Source organism: Ochotona princeps, chromosome 2, assembly GCF_030435755.1.
Source record: "Ochotona princeps isolate mOchPri1 chromosome 2, mOchPri1.hap1, whole genome shotgun sequence".
Classification (NCBI taxonomy): Eukaryota; Metazoa; Chordata; class Mammalia; order Lagomorpha; family Ochotonidae; genus Ochotona; species Ochotona princeps.
The window spans coordinates 79,775,275-79,797,622 of NC_080833.1; the positions used below are offsets into that span (position 1 = coordinate 79,775,275).

Sequence of the window (22,348 nt, forward strand, 5' to 3'; positions counted from 1 at the left end):
CTCTGTCTCTCCTCTCTGTAAATCTACCTTTCAAATAATAATAATAAACCTTAAAAAAAGATGCATCTTGGGACACTTGCATCCCATATTGGAGTACCTGAGTTCATGTGTTGGTTTTGCCTCCAGTTTAGCTTCGTGCTGATTTATAGCTTGGGAAGCAGCAGGCGATGGTTCTAAAGGGTGGGCTGCTGTCAACCATATGGGAAATCCAGCATGAGTTACAGGCTCCTGGTTTCAGCCGGATCCAGCATCAACTGTTGTAGGTGTTTGGGGAGTGAACCAGCAGATGGAAGATCTTTTTGTGTCTTTCAGGTATGTGAACATGCCTGACACAGATGTCCTTATTTTAAGCACAATAGCTATAAACATACCAACATATCATTTTGAAGACTATTTGAAGGCTTGTTTTACTTACAACCAATCCCTAGATCTTAAAATGATCTGTAGTTGATATATCTTTATCCCTGATCTGAGTCAGTAGTGGCAGTGCCCAGCAGGCAGGCCAGTTCCAGACCCCTGTCTTTAGGGATCGCAGGCAGCAGAGCCAGTTGTCTCTGAATGGTCCTGATCCCTCAGACTGTTGGTCTGTCTTCCAAAGACACACAGGTACTTGACCAGGTCTTAGTAAGGCCAACTACTCAACGCATGATAATGAGTTGTGACTATTTTATTGCTTTAGCTTCTTGGAGTAGAATTACACCCTTGGTAGTCATCTCTTCAAGGTGTGATCATGATTCCAAATGATGGACTCTCTAGAAATTCTTCTTAATAGTAAATACTTTTGATATCTCCATTGAAACATATCCTTCAATTAATGATATTAAGTTGCTGTTTCTTAAATATTTTAGATATCAATGGTTACCTCACACACATATACATAAATTTCATGTTTAAAAATATTTCCTAGAAACTGTCCGACAGTTTGACTTAGAAAAGGCAAAGTGTTGGGCCCTGTGCAGTAGCCTAGTGGCTGAAGTCCTCACCTTGCACGCCCATATGGGCTCCGGTTCGTGTCCCGAATGCTCTACTTCCCATCCAGCTCCCTGCCTGTGGCCTGGGAAAGCGGTGGAGCATGGCCCAAAGCCTTGGGACCCTGTACCTGAGTGGAAGACTTGAAAAAGCTCCTGGCTCTTGGCTTTGGATTGGCTCAGCATCGGCTGCTGCATCTACTTGGGGAGTGAACTAGCAGATGGAAGATCTTCCTCTCTTTCTCTTCTTTTCTGTAAAGATCTGCCTTTCCAATAAAAATAAATGAATCTTTGAAAAAAGAAAAGGCAAAATATTTTAATTTAGGTCCTTATAACCAATTTAACTTGTCATTTCCTATGTCTGGTTAAATCATATGAATATGATTATTTATCTATTTTCTCCTCTAGATCCTTAAAGGTAAGATAGTTACAGACATAATCCAAGCAGGTATCAGTAAACAAAAATATCTGGAAAGTGTTCAGGAAACAAATGGCCCTGTTGATTGGGTGGTTGTGGAACTGAGCTGTTGCTCATGGGCTGGACTTGAAGGTGAGCCTAGCCATCCCTGCAGAGGCCTCTCTCATTTCTGATCTGCCCTCAGGGTAGCTGCTTGGTGCAGGGAGCCAGGAAGGAAAGGAACCAGAGGCCTGGTTCTTTCCCTTGGAGACTGTAGATTAGGGAACACAAATGTCATGGTCCTTAGCACTGTCCAGCCTTGGGAAAGATGATACATTGTCCTCTGGGAGAGGAAGAGGCAGGAGAGATGGCGAAGAAATTGGATGCTGAAGGCTCAATAGGGTCTGGAACCTGAGGGTGGATGTATGTGGTGGGCAATGAGGCAGGATGAATGGCACTTTCTGTGTTACCAATTAGCATTTGTAGGGCGTTTGTTAACACTCACAGAAGCACCGATTATAAGAAAGTAATTTCTGCAGAAATCAGCTTAAGTGGATTAGGCAGTTCCAAGAAATGAGTAGATAGGCTCTTGGTGGGAATGTCATTACTATAGCTGCCACAGAATATTTATCAATGAGCTTATCACTGTTGGCTTCAGGAAAAGAGGTTACATTAATCAGGACAGGCTCAGCTCTATGAGAGGACATCATTGGCATAGCAGGGGTAAGCTGTTGGTAGGACCTGTGCCAAATTCCCACTGGGTCTTTGTTCATCAAATGAACAGATTCTTTTTTGTTAGGAGCTTAAGCAGCCCCAACTGGACAAGACAGGGTTCTGCCTCAGGTTGTTGCCCTCAGCAGAGCCAGTTTCCTCTGAAGTCCAGAATCCCATCAATCAGCCACATCCCCAAGGCCTTCCTGCTTTCCTAACTAACACTACTCGCTGCTCCCAGGTTTGAAACCACAGAAGATCCAGGGCCAGCCACTGCAGAGCCACTCAGGCCTGGCCTTTCCAGTCACTTTTCTACTCAGGAGGCTGCTGCTTTCCCAGCCAGCCCCGAGCTCTGCAGCCCTGGGCAGCAGAAGGCTACAGGAGGATTATGACAGGATTAGGGGGCTTTGCTAGGTAAGCATGGTTAGGCACTTTGTGCCCCAGTGATCTGCCCCCAGGGAGGGAAGGTCCACCCCTGGCCTGCCTGCTTACAGCCTCATTCTGTCCCTCCTCTTCCCCAGCCTACTCTCTATGCCAATCCCAAGGCAAGTTTCTTCTTAATGTTTTAAGTACTGCAACATAGCTCATTCCTTTTGTCCATCTCTTTGGCTGTAAACGTGTAAATTCTATGCTTTAGAGAAGAGAGCCTGGCAAGTAAATACAAGCAGTTTTGGCCTTTGCTCCATCCCTGCCTACTTCCCTGCTGTTCTTTTTCCTGAAGAGAGAGAGAGGTGAAAACAGGAGCTGTCAAGGCTTGAGAGCCAGATCCTTCTGGTCTTGGGCAAGTTCCTGACATCTTTGCTTTCTTAACTGGGTTCTAATGAGTGGCTCAGGCTGTTTCTTTGGCAGTGGGTTAAATATTGCTGAAAATGCTGTTAATGAAAACATCCCCCCAGCTGCCAGGCTGCATCCTTTGGCAGATTCCAAATGCCTTTCTGTCTATCTCTGGTTTTGCAAGGTCTAGGGTCAGATGTCTGTCCAAGTTCCCTTCTGCCTGAGCACCTTTAAATCACTGGTCCCTTAATCATGGACTTGGGAATAGCAGGCCTGGGCTTGGCTTAATAAAAGCTTAAAAGAAAAAGGAAAAAGAAAAGAAAAAATTGTCAGCCAAATTCCAGGTAGAATAAACTTAAGAAAGCCAAAGCCTGTTACCCAAGAAACTCTGTGTGTGTGTGTGTGTGTGTGTGTGTGTGTGTGTGTGTGTGTGTGGTGTGTGAGCGTGGGAGGGGCATGTCCTGTGTTATGTAACATCTGTTTGATTTTCGGGTGTTATCCAGGGAATGTAGCTGGTTGGAGCTGAGGCCTAATGTGCTCTGGGAACTATTTGTAGGCTTGGTGGGAACTCCACGACACTGGCGCTTCATCCTCGCTCTGTAAATAGTCTCTTCCTCTGGTTTGGGGGACACAGGCCAGCTGCTTCCAGGTCCAGCAATCTTGCTTGTTGTGTCTACTAGAGAACGAATTCTGAGTGCGACCGGAAGAGTACTGGGTTTTCCTGAGGACGTCTGCACCGTTCCGTAAGACTTGTTCAATACACAGGGTTTGAGGCTTGCACTGTTGAGGAAGTTAAGTATCCTGAGCAACTGGTTAAAATAAAAAAGAAAAATCTCAGACAAATTTAACAAAATTGGGGCCAGTGTTGTGGCACAGCAAGTTAAGCCATTGTCCCCATATGAGCACGGATTTTAGTATCTGCTGCTCTACTTCTTTTCCCCTCGCTGCAGATGCTTCTGGAAATGAAGCAGAGGATGGCCCAAGTTCTTGGACCCCTGCAACTCGCTTGAGAGACCTGGATGGAGCCCTTGCTATTGTGGTCATTTGGGGGGAGGGTAACTGGCAGATGGAAGATCTCTTTCTTTTTCTCTGTAACTCTGCCTTTCAAATAAAAAAAACCGAATCTTCAAGAAAAAAATTAAGCAACATTTAATTGAATAGAAAGACGATTCATAGACTGGGTAGTATTTAGGAACAAAAGCAGTTCGGAGAGTTGTGCTGCACAACATGGGAAGGAAATATTTATAACGAGAAAACAAACATGGTATACAGAACCAGCCTGATTAGCCACAGTTTACTGTTTGTCTTATTGGGTGTGTTTTGTCAGTGTGCAACCTGTGATTAGCTCAAAGTTAGTGTTGAGGTGTCTGTTATTCTGGCCATTGGGGTTTGTGCCCACCAAGGATGAGAAGAATAACATGAACAAAGAAGATGGAGAGAAGTTTACTGAAACAAAGGAAAAGCTCACAGCATGCGGCAGCAGGGGTCTCCCAAGCAGGAAGGCTGTAGAAGGGGCGGGGCGGGTATTTAGGATCTGGTATCTTTTTTTTTACACTGGGACCTTCAAGCAGATGTTGTTCTCTTATCCTGTTGTGAGCTCCTCTGGCTTCCCGGCTCTCATTCCTCCCCTCTGACTAGTCCCAGGCCCTGATCTCCACTTCTTTATCTTGTTAATTTCCAGTCCCCCTCCTCATCTTTGCCAGACCTGTCTTTCTGCACGTAGGCCCTGTGTGCCTGGCTGGCTACCTTAGAAACAAAGGAAATGTCTCCATTCCCTTCCATCAGGACTTGACCTCTGCTCGCAAAGATAGGCTCTCCAGTTAGGTTGCAGTTTTCTCCATGCTGATCTTGTTCTAATCATACTGAGGTCATCTGATATGCAAAGGATGGTGATGGAAGGCACTTAAGGGTCCTAAGGAGATTCAACACATTCTGGAGGCCTCCCTAGGAGGTTAACCGCAAACAATCTGATGGGCACTCTGTTAGTTATTTAAAAAGATGGGAGAGTTCTAGTTCATAGGATATTACGATATTATTACGCGCAGCTAATTCCCATAACCTGGTTCTTTACCGTGAGCTGAAACACACCAGACGCAACAAGGTATCTTAGGAGGTTTATTCCAACGGGGCAGGAACAGGGTAGAGGTGGTGAAGATCAGGAAAGAAGGAAGAAGAGAGAGAGGAAGAGAGAGGGAGAGAGGAGAGACCAGAGAGGGAGGGATAAGAGAGACCAGAGAGAGAGAGAGACCAGAGAGAGAGCAGAGAGACAGAGACCAGAGAAGGAGGGATAAGAGAGAGAGCCGCACCTGGGGGGTCCTTTTTGTCTGCCAGGTGTAGGGGGTGAGGATTGGGAGGGATTGAGGCCAGGCCCCCAGGGGATTGGCGCCTGCAGGTGAATGCCTAGGGATGATTGGCGAGTGGGCGGAGTTAGGGAGGGGGCTGGAAGGTTGGGGTGGGATTCTCAGGTGGAATGCCAGGTTACATCTGATTGGTGGACGGCTGGACCGGCTCGAACTTCATGAGCTGTGAGGAAGAAGGAGTGGAGCCGAGTCCAGGGAAGGATATTGGAATAACTCCTTACACACTCCTTAATGGGAGTCTCCACCACCAGACTAATCAAAATCCGGTCATTCCAAGTTCAGACAGTAGATAATAGTTCAACCATATTTAACCGTTGGTTATCGTCTCTTCAGGGCATGGTGGCTGCTGAGGACTGACCATAGCTAGGTGTGAAGGAGGCTGATTAAGAAGGTACTCATTTTGACAGTCTGCTAACATGCCCTTACCCCATGTGTAATTCTATTCTTTTACTTGTCAGTTGAAATGCCTACTTTCCCAGGATGTATCTGCTTCACCCAGGACTTGAGTGGTGCAGAACCTGTCATGAAAATATGTATGTTAAGGGCCCGGCGGCGTGGCCTAGCAGATAAAGTCTTCGCCTTGAAAGCCCTGGGATCCCATATGGGCGCCGGTTCTAATCCTGGCAGCTCCACTTGCCATCCAGCTCCCTGCTTGTGGCCTGGGAAAGCAGTCGAGGACGGCACAAAACTTTGGGATCCTGCACCCGCGTGGGAGACCTGGAGGAAGTTCTGGCTTCTGGCTCCTGGCTCCGGATCGGCACAGCATCAGCCGTTGCGCCTCACTTGGGGAGTAAATCACTGGACGGAAGATCTTCCTCTCTGTCTCTCCTCCTCTCTGTATATCTGACTTTGTAATAAAAATAAATCTTTAAAAAAAAAAAGAAATCTGCACATAGGGATGGGCATTGTGGCACAGTGGGCTAAGTGACCGCTTCGGGTCAGAGCATACGGTTTGAGAAATCTCTTCAAAAAGTGTGAGCAGGGCCTGGTGCAATAGCGTAGTGGTTAAAGTCCTCACTTTACAGACCCAAGATTCCATATGGTTGCCAGTTCTAATCCCAGCAGCCCCACTTCCCATCCAGCTCCCTGCTTGTGGCCTGGGAAAGCGGTTGAGGATGACCCAAAGCCTTGGGAACCTGCACCCGCGTGAGAAACCTGGAAGATCTCCTGGCTCCTGGCTTCGGATTAGCTCAGCTCCAGCCGTTGCGGTCGTTTGGGGAGTGAACCATTGGACAGAAGATCTTTCTCTCTGTCTCTCCTCCTCTCTGTATATCCACCTTTCAATAAAAACAAATAAATCTTTAAAAAAATAAAAGTATGAGTATACCAGGTAAAATAGTGAGCTGTATCCAACCTGGGACTGGAAATGAGGGCCACCTAGTGGTAGTTGAACAGAAATCACTTCAATTTGTTCACCCTTAAGTTGGCCTAGTTGGTGAGTAAATGAGAAATATACTTGATGGCATTCTAATAGGTACCATACTTAGTGGAAAGAGGCCTTACTGGATTTAATGTGACATCATACAAATACTCCTACCTGTGTAGGGGATCCCCAGGTCTTGAACACAATACTTGGAAGCAGAAAATACATTTTGCAGGTGTCACTCACATAGGTTTTCTATGTTAATAATGATTAGGTTATGGATTAGAAAAGTCAGGATGCTATTTCCAAATAGTATAAGAAAGCAAGCAGCAGAGATGGCTACAATATCAGGACTAGCTTTGCACGCTTTCTTTCAGGCATCAGTGTGAGACCAAAGAGTTCTCATTGGTAATAGAAAGAGGCATTAGCATCAGTGGTTTCATTTCTTAATTTGGAGAAATTATCCAACAAACACAGCAGTTGGTTTGGTTTCTTGCTATGGTCTTTGTAAGGCCATATACAGATTATGGTCCAATAATTTCTCCTGTAAGGAAAAGGAAAGGGTTAGGACATTAGGAAAAAGGTAAACAAAGGAAAAACAACACAAGATTTTTATGGTGGTAGAGAATCTCTGTGATCCTAGGAAAACTGTCCATGTATAGGGTGTTGTTTGGTTCTGAGGATGAAAAACTTTGCTAGGCTGCTCTACCTTGAGATTGCTGGTAGGAGCGAGCTGGCATTTTGGTGCCAGCCACTGCTGTGATACCAGCAACCCATAAATGGAGTACCGGTTCTTGTCATGATCAAGTTTACCGCTCATGTGTTGGGGAAGGCAGCATACTATGGCCCAGGTACTTCAGCCGCTTCCATGTGTGTGGGAGACCAGGATGGAGTTCACGGATCCTGTTTTTGGTCTAACCTAGACCTGGCTGCTGTGGCCATTTGGAGGGTGAACCAGCAGATGGAGGATTTCTCTCTCTGTCTCCTCATCTATCTGTTGCTCTGCCTTTCAAATAAATGAATCTTAATAAAGAAAATATTGTCAATAGGTGTCTTGTTCCAGAAATGTGGAAGGGCCCTTTAGAGTTGTGAGATGTGGACACAAGGTTCAAGACTCTGACATGTTGCTGTCCTGTGGATGGTGAGAACTTTTTATAATTCCTTCCAGTGGGGTTCAAAGGCATCTCCCCCGCCCCCAGTGTCATTTCTATAAGACTCAAACAATGGGTTCTAGTTAGTGAAGGGTTTGGTTATCCTCAGCTGGTGGATCACAGAAAACTTCCTTTACCAGGCAAAAATACACTGTGGCAGAGTGTATTAAAGCCTGCAGGTCTCAGGCCTATAAACATCTAGTAGAACAGGGATGTGAGTCTAGAGGAACAGGCTTTCCTGTGACTATTCTAGGCAGGACTAATCTGTTTTCCAGGCGGAGGGCATCTCATTGCCATTGAAGCCACGGCATTGCAATTAATACAATTACCTTTACAAATCTCCATTTCATAATGTCATTCTCTCGATCTATCTTTCCAGAGTCTGACGGCGATAGGAACAGCGGTATTTCTGTTGTGTTCACAACATCTTACGCAATAATCTGAGAACATGTGCAGCAAAATGGGCTGCTCTGTCACCAGAGCTTTCTCCAATGACACGTCATGGAGAAAATACACACTCTAGTCACAATCACAGCCTCAGCTTTCATCCAATGCAAAGCTTCTATCCAACCAGAAAACATGCAGATTATTACAAAACCATATAAATATCTTTATGATGGAGGAAACTGAATGAACTCCATCTGTCAGTGTTGATATGATTCATCAGTTGGTGGAAATACCCTGCCTGAAGTTGTGGCTGTTTTTCTAGGAGTTATTTAACAAAACAAACATTGATTTTCAACCATGCTTGCAAGTTTAGAATTCCACCACCAGTATAGTTTTTCATAATTTGGATGAAGATGAGAATGAATTTACAAATATCTATGTGCTGTGTTTTGTCAATTCTTAATGTAGTGCCAATATTTGGTTTATATGTTAGGAAATAGAAACATGACAGATATCACTGATTTGCTTTTGAAATTTTAAAAGTGTATTTGAGAGACTGAGACAGATGAAAGAACAGATATACAGAGAACTATAATCCACTGGTTTACTCCCCAAATGGCTTGCTACACCTGGGAGCTGAGAACTCAACCCACATCTCCCACGTGTGTGTCAGGACCCAATTACTGAGCCATCATCATGACACCCTGCAATCGTGAGTACCAGGAAGTCAGAGTCAGGAGCTGGAGCTGATTCTTAAACCTAGGCGTTGTAATATGGGATGTAGTTGTCACATGCTCACCCCACTGAGCTACTTTTATTTGTATTATTCTCTGATCTCATTCCCTTTCTTCATTCAAAAGTAATTACTTCCTGGAGCCAGCACTGTGACCCAGCAAGTTAAGACACTGCCTGTGATGCCAGCTGTCCATATGGGTGCCCTTTGGAGTCCCAGCTGCTTCACTTCCAATCCAACTCCCTGATAATATACCTGAGAAAGCAACAGATGATGTGCCAAGCATTTGGGCCCCAGCACCTATGTGGGAGACTGGGATGGAGTTCCAGGCTTCGGATTTTGGCTTGGCTCAATCCTGGCTGTTGCAGACGTTTTTATTTTAAATATTTATTCATTTTTATTTGAGACTGAGTAACAGAAAGGAAAGGAAAGGAAAGAAAGAAACCTTCTATCTTCTATCTACTATCTACTGGTTCACTCCGCAGGTGGCTGCAACTTCCAGGCCTGCCCTGAAAGTTGGTCATGTCAAAAGCAGGTGCTTTATCTGGGTCTCAGGTGATTGGCAATGACCATGCATTTGGGCTGCCCTTTGCTGCTTTGCCCCAGCCATTAGCAAGGAGCTGGCCTGGAAGCAGAGAAACTGGGACTTTACCTGCTATGCCACAATGCAGGCCCCTGTTGGGAATAATTGGGGAGTGAACCAACAATTGAAGCTGTCTCTTATTTTCGGTCTCTCCTTCTCCCTATATAACTCTCCCTTTCAAATAAATAAATAAGCCTTGAAAAAAAAAAACCAGAATCAATTGCTTCCTGAACTTGTTATTTGTAACTTCATACATATTTTAACATTTTTCTTACTAGATACACATGTATCTATTAGTAATCTTTAGTATTTTTTTTAAAGATTTATTTATTTTATTACAAAGTCAGATATACAGAGAGGAGAGACAGAGAGGAAGATCTTCCGTCCGATGATTCACCCCCCAAGTGAGCTGCAAAGGCCAGTGTGCGCCGATCCGAAGCCGGGAACCAGGAGCCTCCTCCGGGTCTCCCACATCCCACGGCTTTGGGCCGTCCTCAACTGCTTTCCACAAGCAGAGAGCTGGATGGGAAGTGGGGCTGCTGGGATTAGAACCGGCGCCCATATGAGATCCTAGCGCGTTCAAGGCGAGGACTTTATCCGCTAGGCCACGGCGCTGGGCCCAATCTTTAGAATTTTATGAGATTTAAACTTTATAAAAAGCATAGTACCTTCCTTTATTCATTAATTCAGCAAATATTTGAATGGCTACTATGATCTTGCACTGTTTAGACATTTGGAATATGGCAGCAAAGAAAATAAATGAAAATTTCTACTTACATTTCAGAGGGACAGAGAGGCAATTAAAATAAGTAAGCAGAAAAATGCAGTGTGTGAAACAGTAACTACTGACAATATGAGGAAAAAGCAGAGAAGGTGATGGCAGGGGAAATTGACATGTTTGATAGGCTGGCCCTGTAAGGCCTTACTATATAAATTGTTCTACCATTAAATGTTGTTGCTAACTGCTATGTTTTGAAATTTACTTGTCTCTTTTTTAAAAGATTTTTCTTAATTGGAAAGTCAGATATACAAAGAGAAGGAGAGATAGAGGGGAAGATCTTCTGTCCAAAGATTCACTCCCCAAGCAGCTGCAATGGCTGGAGTTGAGTTGATCCAAAACCAGGAGCCAGGAGCCAAGAGCCTTTTCTGGGTCTCCCACATGGTTGCAGAGTCTGAAGGCTTTGGGCCACCCTTGACTGTTTTTCCAGGCCACAAACAGGGAGCTGGATGGGAAGTGGGGCTGCCAGGATTAGAACCGGTGACCATATGGGATCCTGGCGCGTTCAAGGCGAGGACTTTAGCCACTAGGCTACTGTGCCAGGCCCGAGATTTATCTCTTTTGAAAAACATTTCTAGTTCATTCATTTCCATTGCCATATAACACTCCTTATATGAATAGCCCATCATTTATTCATTCTATTGATTGATATTTACATTTTAAAAACATTTATTTTATTTATTTGAAAGGAAGAACTGGAGGGAGAGATTATCCATTTGATGATTCATTCTCCAAATGGTCACAATGGCTGGGGTTGGGCCAGGCCAAAGCCAGGAGCCTCCTCCAGGTCTCCCCCATGGGTTCAGAGTCCAAGGACTTGAATCATATATTCTACTACTTTCCCATGCACATTGGAAGTGAACTGAGCCAGAAGTGGAGCTACTGGGATTTGAAATGGTGCCCATATAGAATGCTGGCATTGCCGGCCACAACAAGGTTACAGCAAATACGTCTGGGCACATTCTCATGTGTCGTTTCTCTAAGAGTAGGTCTAGGAGAGTGCTTGGGGCCAGTGGACACACACATCTTTACTCCAACTTCCTATCTGTGTACACCCTACAGAAAAGGATTAACATGATAGAATTGAAAGCCTTGCTTAAAAAGGTTCATCCTTGACAGATGTTTGGGAACTGGATTTTTGGAGAATTCACAGGTTTTTTTGGAAGTCAGAGTTACAGAGAGAGAAGGAAAGACAGAGATCTTCCATCTGCTGACGTACTCCACAAAGGATCACATTGACCAGAGCTGAGTCAGTCCAAAGCCAGGAGGAAGAAAGCATAAGAGAGGGAGACGGTATGCATATAGGATCCTGGTGTGTGCAAGGTGAAGATTTAGCTGCTAGGCTACCGTGCCGGGCCCTGAGTCTTTTTTTTTTTAAAGAGTTATTTATTTATTCTGCTGTCAATCTTTTACTTATTCTACCCTATAGGATTACTGAAAGTAAAGTCATGGACCTTGTTGATGTACATTATTTTTTTATTTTTTTTTTTAAAGATTTTATTTATTTTTTTACAAAGTCAGATATACAGAGAGGTGGAGAGACAGAGAGGAAGATCTTCCTTCCGATGATTCACTCCCCAAGTGAGCCGCCACGGGCGATGCGCGCCGATCCGAAGCCGGGAACCTGGAACCTTTTCCAGGTCTCCCACGCGGGTGCAGTGTCCCAATGCATTGGGCAGTCCTCGACTGCCTTCCCAGGCCACAAGCAGGGAGCTGGATGGGAAGGTGGAGCTGCCGGGATTAGAACTGGCGCCCATATGGGATCCCGGGGCGTTCAAGGCGAGGACTTTATCCGCTAGGCCACGGCGCTGCCGGGCCCGATGCACATTATTTTTTAAAATAACTGGTTCTGGGCCTGATGCAGTAGTCTCGTAGCTAAATCCTTGCCTTGCATGCACCAGGATCCTGTATGGGCGCCATTTTGTATCCCAGATGCTCCACTTCCCATACAGCTCCCTGTTTGGGACAGCAGTAGAGGATGACCCAAAGCCTGGGATCCTGCACCCATGTGGGAGACCTGGAAGAGGCTCCTGGCTTCTGCCTTTGGCTCAGCTTAGTTCCAGCCATTGTGGCTACTTTGGGAGTGAACCAGTGGATGGAAGATCTTTCTGTCTCTTCTTTGTAAAAATCTGCCTTCCCCATAATAAATAAATAAATATTTTTTTAAATGTAGTAGGAACCATTTGATGTATTTTATAGATTTAACCATGTACAGTAAACCTTAAAAACCACCTGAACCACTGGGACCATGGTTATTCCCACTTTATACAGTAATAAACTGAGGTCCAGAGAGGTTAACTTATCTAAATTGTATTGTTAGTGAACCGAGTACAGTTTAAAGCTATAGTCTTGCCTTTAATCTTAGTCACTATGCTATATTACCTCTACAAAAGTACACAACACAGACATACCCTTCAGAGGGAGAGTCACTGGGACCTGCATTGTGATACAGTGTATTAAGCCTCCATCTACAATATCTGCAATGCTGGCATCCCTTATGGGCACTGGGTTGAGTCCCTGCTGCTCCACTTCTGATCCACCTCCCTACTAATGCATCTGGGAAAGCAGTGGAAGATGGTTCAAGTGCTTGGAGCCCTGCTGCCACATGGGAGACCTGGGAAAATAATTGACATGTTAGAAAGTGGCAAGACGACCCTTAGGTTGCCTTGTCTTAGAGAGCAAATAAATTGCCATGGAACATGACAGAAGGACACAGAGCCATCTTGAGAAATTTTCCCTGGTGACATCAGGGATAATCTGATCATTTAGGTGAATATTATAGGAAAAATGAGATCCAGTGAATAAAGTAGGAAACCTATATATATTTTTTAAAGATAAAGTCAGATATACAGAGAGGAGGAGAAATAGAGAGGAAGATCTTCCGTCAGACGGTTCACTCCCCAAGTGAGCCGCAACGGCCGGTGCTGCACTGATCCAGGAAGCCAGGAGCCAAGAGCCAGGAACTTCCTCCAGGTCTCCCACACGGATGCAGAACCCCAAAGCTTTGGGCCATCCTCGACTGCTTTCCCAGGCCACAAGCAGGGAGCTGGATGGGAAGTGGAGCTGCCGGGATTAGAACCGGCGATATGGGATCCCAGAGGGTTCAAGGCGAGGACTTTATCTGCTAGGCCTCGGGGCCTGGCCTGGAAGCCTAAATATTGGTTAGAAGTGGGAGCATTTGCATAATATTAAGCTACTTCCCCACTAACTAATTGTTCACTTCCTCACTAATTGTCAGGAAAGCTGGCAAACAGCTCCACTCCAAGTGACGACTGATGGGCCTGTGATAGGAACATCAGCTTACTCCCTGGAAGAGCAGTGTGCCAGCATGGGCCTGGGCACATCCAGCCTCTCACTTTCCTTGAAGCTGGTCTATGGCTGCCACCGCACAACGGTTGATTGGGCCATTGTGTAGGAGCTGGCAAGCTGAGTCAGCTGGCCCCTGCCAGGTCACCAGAATGGGAACACATAGGTTGTGCCTGTTGGCTGCTTTGTTCCTGGAATATGGAGTGTTTGCTCTCTCTGCCCCTTCTCTGCCCTGTCTTCCCTCTCCTCTCCTCTGCCTCTTGCTCTCTTGTTTCTCCCTAAGAGGATCGACTTAGTGGTCATTATGATTTAGGACTAAAGAGAATGCCAACTTTGGTAGAAAATGAGAAGTGACCACAGATAACCTGCATGCTTGGAATTGTGGACTGTGCAGAGCTTTGTTGGATGAAATGTGCCCCCTGGATCTCACCAGGACTCAGGACTATGGATTCTAGCTACAGTGAGCTGTGCTCTTTTATGAAAATTGTTAAGGTTCTAAAGCAAAAAAAAAAAAAAAAAAAAAAAAAAAAACCACGAAAACTCAAAACAGTAACAAAAGCCAAACCAAAACTAAAACCAAAAATATCAGTACCTGACTAGATGACTGAGTGTAGGTCACAGTGTGCTGTGGGGAAGGCTCTCAGGTGATCACCCTTTGGGAGTCTCCATACTAGCACTTTTCTGTATCTAAAGTTATAAGCCAAGTTAACAAACAACATTATGGTGACCTTTGTTATGGTGATTTAGGTTTATAGGTCAACTTCTTTATTTCCTTGGAGTTCCACACTGAGCAATCACAGTACAAAGCCAGTGGTCCCATGACTCACCCGCCTTTTCATTCCTCCTTATCTCCGCATGAGGACTCCTGTGCCATGTGCACACACCAGCCTGTGTGATCAAGGACCACCAAGGCTCTAACAGTGGGCTTCAGATCATCTTCCCACAAAGGTCTGGAGGTGTGGGTCTGGCAAGTGTGTGAATTCTGTCCCACAGGAGAGAAGCAGCCCCAGGGGGACCAGGGTGGGATCTGCAGGGAAGGCTGGATGACTTTACTTTTAGGATTTGATTTCTTCTTCCACTTAAACAGTGCAAACGAAACAAAAATTCAAGTGCTTTGGTTTTGAATGCTGAGGACTTTCCATGGTTTTTATGAATCTGAAACTTATGATGCCCAGACTTTGCCCAATTTGACAATCACCTTGGGCAAAGTCTGGTAGCCATTCTCCCATGTGGACATGAGGAGTCAAGAACTGCTCATTGTATGCAAGCTGCTGAGGAACTGGATCACCATCCTGAGGAGGCCAGGTTCCAAGCAGCCTGGGCTCCCGAAGCCACCCCGTTCTGGCATTTGCTGCAGCTGCCTGTCAACTCTAACACTAGCTGTTCTGGGGAAAGTGTACCCTTTCTGCCCAGCAGATCTGCTGGGGTGGGGCTTCCTTCTTAGGCTGCCACACAGACCTGTTCCTCCAAGGCCACTGTCTCTTCATGCAAATGAAACTTTCTGAGAATGTTCTACTCATAATGTTAGAAATTTCTGTTTTGATTCTAGCTGTCCCACAATTTTGAGCTCTCCAAAGAGGAAGTAGGAACTTGGAGAATCTGTCACCAAGTCATATGCCTGGAAGATCTTAGTGGTTGTCTGTCTTCTTTCCTTCTCTTCCTCCCCCCCTTCTTCCTCCTCAATTCTCCTTTTTCTTCCCTCTCTCTTTAAAATATTTATTTAATTATTTGAGAGGGTGAGAGAGACAAGTAGAGAGAGAGGGAGAAAGAGAGAACAAGCTGCAATGGGTGAGGACTAGGCCAGGCCAGGCCAAAGTCAGGAGTCTGGAACTCCTTCTGGGTCTTCTTGAGTATGGCAGGAGTCCAAGAACTTGAACAATCATCTGTTGCTTTTGTAGGGAGCTGAGTTGGAAGTGGAGTGGCTGGAACTAAAACTGTCACTTGTGATATGGGATGCTGGCTTTAGAGGCAGTGGTACCACAATGTTGGCACCATGTCTTGAATTGACCCCTTATTTTCCTCTTCCTCCACCCTAGCAATCTCCTTTATTGAACTAAACTGGGAGATCTTTCAACTGATGTAACATGCTCTCAGGCATTTGGGCAAGCTTTCTACTTGAACACTCCTCAAACCCAATAAACTAGGCAACAACTTTCCTTCTGCCTACCATATGTAACTGGCATTTTTAAAATTAATTACATTGCATTATGTGACACAGATTTATATTGCATTATGTGACACAGTTTTATAGGTACTGGGATTCCCCCCACCCCTCTCCAAATTCTCCCCCCATGGTGGATTCCTCCACCTTGTTGCATTACCACAGTTCAAGTTCAGTTGAGATTCTTTCACTGCAAGCATATATCAAGCATAGAGTCCAGCATCTTATTGTCCAGATAAGTTCAACGGCTTGTTGGGGAGACCATCTCTGGTTTGAAGGTAGAGCCGGCAGAGTAGCATCACGATCAATTAAAAGTCCCAACATAACATCAGTAACAATTTATAAAGTTGTGGAATTAAATGACATAGTATTGAGTAACCAATATGTTAAACAAAATGCAAGTCCTTAACCACATCCTGTGACTTCTTCATTGACCTTTCAATTTTAGTTTATATACAACCAGTTTCTATACACCTTAAAATGGCTATAGATTACTATTCAGCTGTCTCGTGTCTATTTTCATTATAGTATTTAGCATTTTATAGTGTTGAAGCATAATTTTGTTGAACCTGGCTGTTTTTCGGTTAGTCTAGACTGGCTTATAACTCTAACAAGACATTTGTCAACAGTTTAGGAGAACAGTTTTAGGAGGGGTGTGCAGAGAAATCTTTAATATCCTAGTGAGGAGTAACTAATCTTTGCGTCCTACCTAGTAAGGTATAAGTGAATTCATGCTGACCGTTTCCTGTCTGATTCTAAGCTTTCCTTGTTGTTCTCTGTCTATTCTAGAGTTTTTGTTTGTTTGTTTTGAGGGATTTCTGGAGCGATCCTGATGGTCATTGCAAGAGAGGGTGGGGACCCAAAGTTGGAACCAAGCAAGGACCAGAGAAAGCTCCCCTCCCTAGTCCCGAAGAAAGTTTACTGTTCTTCTGTTTCTGCGGACTGCTCAGGGTTCCTGGCTGTTGTTCTGATGCCCTTGGATCCTGCGAAGAAGGATTTGGACTTCTTCCATCCCATGTGGTAGATCCAAGCGGGAGTAGATGACCTTAGAGTTCTTGGCTTCCGAAGGTACTCCAATTCCCTGTGGTCTCCTTGGCAGTTGGGATGTAGTCCTTGGTGCCTGTACTGGTAGTCCTTGGTGCCTGTACTGATAGTCCTTGGTGAGGATCTGGGTGGCATTTATTTTTAAAGCACAGCATCTCTGTTGCTTAAGTTTGCCATTTGCCGTTTTTGGAGATATCATTTTCTTGGACCTATTTCTTTTTGGTATTCATATATATATATTTATTTTTGCCAGATTTTCAGCTTAGCTTTTTTTTTCTTTCTTAGTATTTTCTGTGTGAAGGTGCTGGGGGAAAAATAAACCAGGATGAAAAAGACAGATCTTACTTAGTTGTAGTGGTGGAGACAAAGGAGAGAAGGTAAGCTGCACTAATGCATCTCTTTCAGTCCTTGATTCCTTTCTGAAACTGTACAACCCACTGTGTAACTCTTCCTTGGATAGTCTTCTTTACTGTGTAATCCTAGTTGCTTGACTTAAATTTTAAGACCATGTAAGAAGCCACATTGTGATGTAAGTTTCAACAACACACTCCGTGCTTAGCCATCCTCTCTTCTGATCCTTATTTATGGTTTTGTTCCCTGATAGATTTAAAAAAAATTTTTTAAAGATTTATAGAGAGGAGGAAAGCCAGAGAGGAAGATCTTCCATCTACTGATTCACTCCCCAAGTGGCAGCAATGGTCGGTGCTGAACCAATCTGAAACTAGGAGCCAGGAGCTTCTGCCGGTTCTTGTATGTGGATGCAGGATCCCAAGGTTTTGGTCTGTCCTTGACTGCTTTTCCCAGGCCATAAGCAGGGAGCTGGATGGGAAGTGGGACTGCCAAGACAGAACCAACGCCCATTTGCAATCCCAGGACTTTAGCCTCCGGGCTACCATGCTGGGCCCCTGGTAGATTTTTAAAAGGACTCAAGATCAGATTAAGCTCATGGACTACCAAAGCAGTTTTGTAATCTCTGTCGGCATTTACTGGTTTGGCATATATTAGGTGCCAGGCAGCAAGTCAATGGCCATGCAGAATTTCTGTGCTGCTCAGCTCTTTGATTGCCTCTGCAGGAGCTGAGGTAGTTTGCTGCATTTCACTCACTGTCTGCCATGTCCTCTGGCTACCACAGGACCTCAGCCCACTTCATTCCTTCATCTCCATTCACACGCACAGTATTATGTGGGTGGAACAGAACTGATCCAGAATATGCTTGTTCTAGGTAGCCCATCTGTAGGGCACAAAGTCCATCTGTAATCCTCATCCACACGTTTTCTAAAAGATTTAGTTTAACATTATTATTTTCTGATTTTTGATGAGTGTTTGTGGGAACAACCAGATGTGCTGTGAGCCCACTCCCTTCCAACACAAGTGCAGAAGACACACATCAGCACCATGGAAGTGGCACCCCACTGTATCAGAGAGACCTGAGTTCCTTAAACAATTACAAGGGCATGTCAAGTCTCAAAGCCAACCTAGGATGCTCTCTCATGTGTCCATGCCTCCTTGTCTCCTGTCCTGATTATAACCTCTGCATAGACACTCAAATAAGCTAGGCAAACAAACATGAACTGCAGGATCATATCATGTGTACATGCACTACCCCCTGGGTGTTTCCTTTAAGTTTTATAACGACTTGTTCATCTGCTTCCACCCCAGTATTGTGAAATCCTGTGATTTCACAACAATAACTCACTCCCATAGCCTGTGGCAACCACATGGAGCTGCACACCCTCAAAGAGAGTGTCTACAACTACACCAGATATTGTACATGGGCAGCAGTGGTGGTGAATAAATAGGGTCATCTGCAGTGAGTATATCTGCATTTGCATTTTATTTTTCTTGAAAATAGCATGCAAACATACATACATACACACACACACACACAGAAAAACAGACCCACTTGAAATGAGAACAATATTGAGGTCACTGCTGGGGTGCACTGGTATTTCTGCAACTATCATCTGGATGGAAAGGGCTTTCTATTTGTTTGGCTGGATCAGTTTCCCCATCACAAGTTCCAGTTTTAGTTTCCTTCTGAAAGAGTCCCCCTTGGAGTTCATTGTTAGCTTCTGATGTGTCTATTGGCTGTACCTGATCTCTTCTCTTTTCTTTTCTTTTCTTTTCTTTCTTTTCTTTTCTTTTCTTTTCTTTTTCTTCCTTTCTTTCTTTCCTTTTTCAATCTTTTTTTCTTTCTTTCGTTCATTCGTTCTTTTTTTTTTTTTGTAGCCAGCTGTTCGAGGATCTATCTGGCTCCTACAGCTGCAGCTGCTCCGAGTTCTTTTCCAGCTTCTGGGAGTGCACAGCGTGGAAGGAGATTAGACCTGTGGAAGGAGATCACATGGACTCCGTCATTCTGTTCTCCTGAAGACAAAAAGCCTTTTTGGTTTACAGCCCAAGAAGCTACCCTGCTATAAGGAGCTACATTGAAGGACAGCCTTTAGTTGCAGAATTCTTTTTGACCACTTCTTGCAGGGTAGGTTTCTTGGGAAAGTTTGTCAGTTTGGGAGGAGAAGGAGGGATTTCAGATGGAGAATGGCAGGTGCAGGAGGGAAGCTTGGGCACTAAGTCCATGCTCCTTGGACACTAATGTGGCTTTTCCAGTCGCAGAGAGACTGTCTCAAGTTACAATGCATGGGCAGAGTTCCTGAAGTAATGCACAGCTGTGAAGGCAGAGAGTGTGGGCAAGGAACAGGCTGGACACTGGCCTACTCTGTTGCGGAAAAAGTGGTTTATCCAATAATCTGGTTTAAAATCGTATTCTCTCAAAGAGAAGACTAATCCAGTTATTAGGATTCAGAACATTACATTGAGTTGGCATATGGATCCTGATCAAGGCCTTCCATACTTCTGAAAGCAACTGATAAGGACAGACTTTGGGAGAAATAGCCAGTGTCCAAGAATAGGATCAGAAATTGGTCTGAATTGTTCCTGACTTAGGAAAGCACCTGTGAAGGTCATGCATTTATTCACTCATTTAGGATGTTGCTAAGTTGACTATTTATCACATACTCATCCAGAAATGCAGGGGACCGTGCAGTAGGTGTAGATGGCACGAAGGTGTGAAGAGAACAGCTCCCCTGCTTGGCAGGGCCCAGGGGAGCTTCCAGCTGTTTGGCAGGGCCCGGCGGATCTCTCTCTGACCACCTTGATGCAGTATCACCACCCTTTTGCATGGACACTCAAGCACCCCGCTAAGAATCCTGTAATCTATTGAGGCATTGTTTGCCCCTGTGAGATGGCTTTGGCAAGTAATATGAGCTTGAGAGTTAATGTTACTGATAATGTCTTGGTGAGTGGGCCTTTAACCGCGCACAGGAGTACAATTAAACCCATGCCATTTCTGGACACCTTGTTGTGTACCTACCCATTGTCCTGAAATCTGGCCCAGACATATAGCATGCCTTCTGAGAAATGGCTTAATAGAATTTTACAAACTAACAGAATTGATGGGAGTATGAGTGGAAACTGCTATGGCAAAAAATATATAGTTACTGTGACCTTAAAGGTTAGCCTGTCCTTGCAACTTTTAGAGCATGGAAAATGCAGCTGTTTTAGCCGTTTTTATAATTTTTTAACTAGAGGAAATATAGGGCAATTCTACTAACATCACAGAGATATACTTTTGATTATTGTTTAATTGTTTATGGGGTTGTAGGGTTTGCAGTTGTAGGGGGATTTAATGTTTGAAACTTTTTGCCTTAGATCCTTATGTTCTTTTCTTTTGATGTATCTTTCCCATTATGTGATAGATAAGTTGTGAAAATAAAATGTAGTAGGTAGGAATGTTTTACTGATTAGTAGGTAACCATCTGTGCCTCGGCCTTGGAGTTCTGGCTGTCACCTAATGGCTACTTCTGAAGAATGAATAATGGCTTGCTTTAAAGAAACTGATTATAGTAACTTACAGAATTATCTTTAAGAGCACCTGGTTAACCATGAAGCAAAAATTAATTGGACATCTGTGTATGCTGTCTTAGTTCTAAAGTTAAAGATAAAAAAATCAAACGTTTGTGCAGAGGCTAGTGATGTGTCTAAGTAAATAAAAAGGACAGCTTCTTTTGGAGAAAAAAGCATATAGCAAGAACGCACCAAGTGTCAGTGTCTGTGTCTTTCTTTATCGCCGACGCCACGCACCCTTCCCGAGCTCCGAACTCTCGGCTGGAGCTGGACTCCGGCACAGAAAGATCTTGACTCTCACATGTTTTCATAGAACAGATTGTGAGAGTGCATACAACCCCATCCCAAAAGATCCTGAGAAGAACTTCACAAGGATCTAGAGGAGCAGACACACAGATCTCCAGATAATAAAATGTCTGGAGTTGTGAAGCCATTAGCCTGCTCACCTTTCTGAAGCTCAGAATCACCTGTGCATGGGGCACACTGGATGCTCTCTGAGAGAGATAGCGTCTTTTTCTTGTTTGTAGGATATTTTAAAGAAAATAAAAGTGCTGAATTGGAAAAAAAGACATAATTACTATCTTTTTCACAACAGACAATGCTATGCTGAAGGATTCTGTAAGCCTTTAAAAGCATAGTCTATGAGTATGATAATTGTTAAGTTCAATCTAGCATTTGTTTTTAAAAAATACACCAATTTAAAAAATGTGTGATTGCAGATTTCCTAATATTCATGAGAAGTATGTGACAAACATAGTAGCAAAGTGATAAATAATAAAAAGGGGAAGTTGGGAGGTAACTGCTGGAGACTGTAGAACAATTGTGCCTTGGGCTTGGCTCAGAGGTTCTCTGACATTAATCCTTGGGAGGGACTATGCCAGATGGGGATGCGGAGGCTGTTGGTAGTCCCAGGCTACAAGTTCACTGCCTAGTTAGGTGTTCTGAGTTATACAAGGAGTCAAGGTAAGTGATCTTCAAAGAGTAATTTTTGAGTGATATCAATGACAGCAACTGCAGGATCTATCAAGGGAAACTACCTGAACAATTTCAGCAAGCAAACCTTTTATGGACATGTGTCTCTACATAGGCAGTTCTGACTGCCTGGTCTCTATTGGTGGAGCAGAAGGGAAAAATTGATCATAAGCAGTAACTGGAGAGGAGGATTTCAATCATGAGCTGTGTTTGGGATTTCTTGTACCAAGACATTGGTGGGGAGGAATGAGATTGTCTGCTTATTGGCAAAATGTTTTTCCTGGAATTCCAGGTAGAGTGGCTCAAGCCCTCATCCCTTGAACATCCTAAGTTTTCACCAAGGCTCCTGAGGGCTTGTACCTCCCCCTGGACTTTATTAGCTTGCTGGCTCTTTATGAGGTCTTGGGGCAGAGACCCCTTATGTGGAGTCTATCCCTAAGAGTTCTCACAGACCAGGATACATAGCTTATATTGTTGCCTCCTTCTTCATCATGATAGTTTTATTATAACAAAGAGCCCCCTTCCTCAGACACTAGTTAGTCCTTGATCTAACCAAATCATTGAAGCACAGGGCCAGTTCATTCCCTTACTTAAAGCTCAGATGTTTGAACAGACATCCAACAGACAAAACAAAAAAGTATTCTCCTACCTTCCTTGCTTTATATGCCTAAGAACAGAATTTTTTTTTTTTTTTTAGCAAAAACATGGGCAATTTTTTTTTTATAAAAACACTCTCGCACACCACCCAGTTTACTGGAAG

The 22,348-nt window shown here is 44.2% G+C and overlaps 1 protein-coding gene across 1 annotated transcript in view; it reads right to left on the reverse strand.

Moving 5' to 3' along the window:
• Positions 1–18,912: 18,912 nt before the first annotated feature.
• ABCA4 (ATP binding cassette subfamily A member 4) overlaps positions 18,913–22,348 on the reverse strand; it is a 122,142-nt gene continuing 118,706 nt past the window's right edge. Inside the window, exon 50 of the mRNA XM_012926016.3 lies at positions 18,913–19,040. Coding sequence (XP_012781470.2) covers positions 19,035–19,040 — 6 coding nt within the window. The 3' untranslated portion in view covers positions 18,913–19,034. The remainder of the gene's footprint in view (positions 19,041–22,348) is intronic.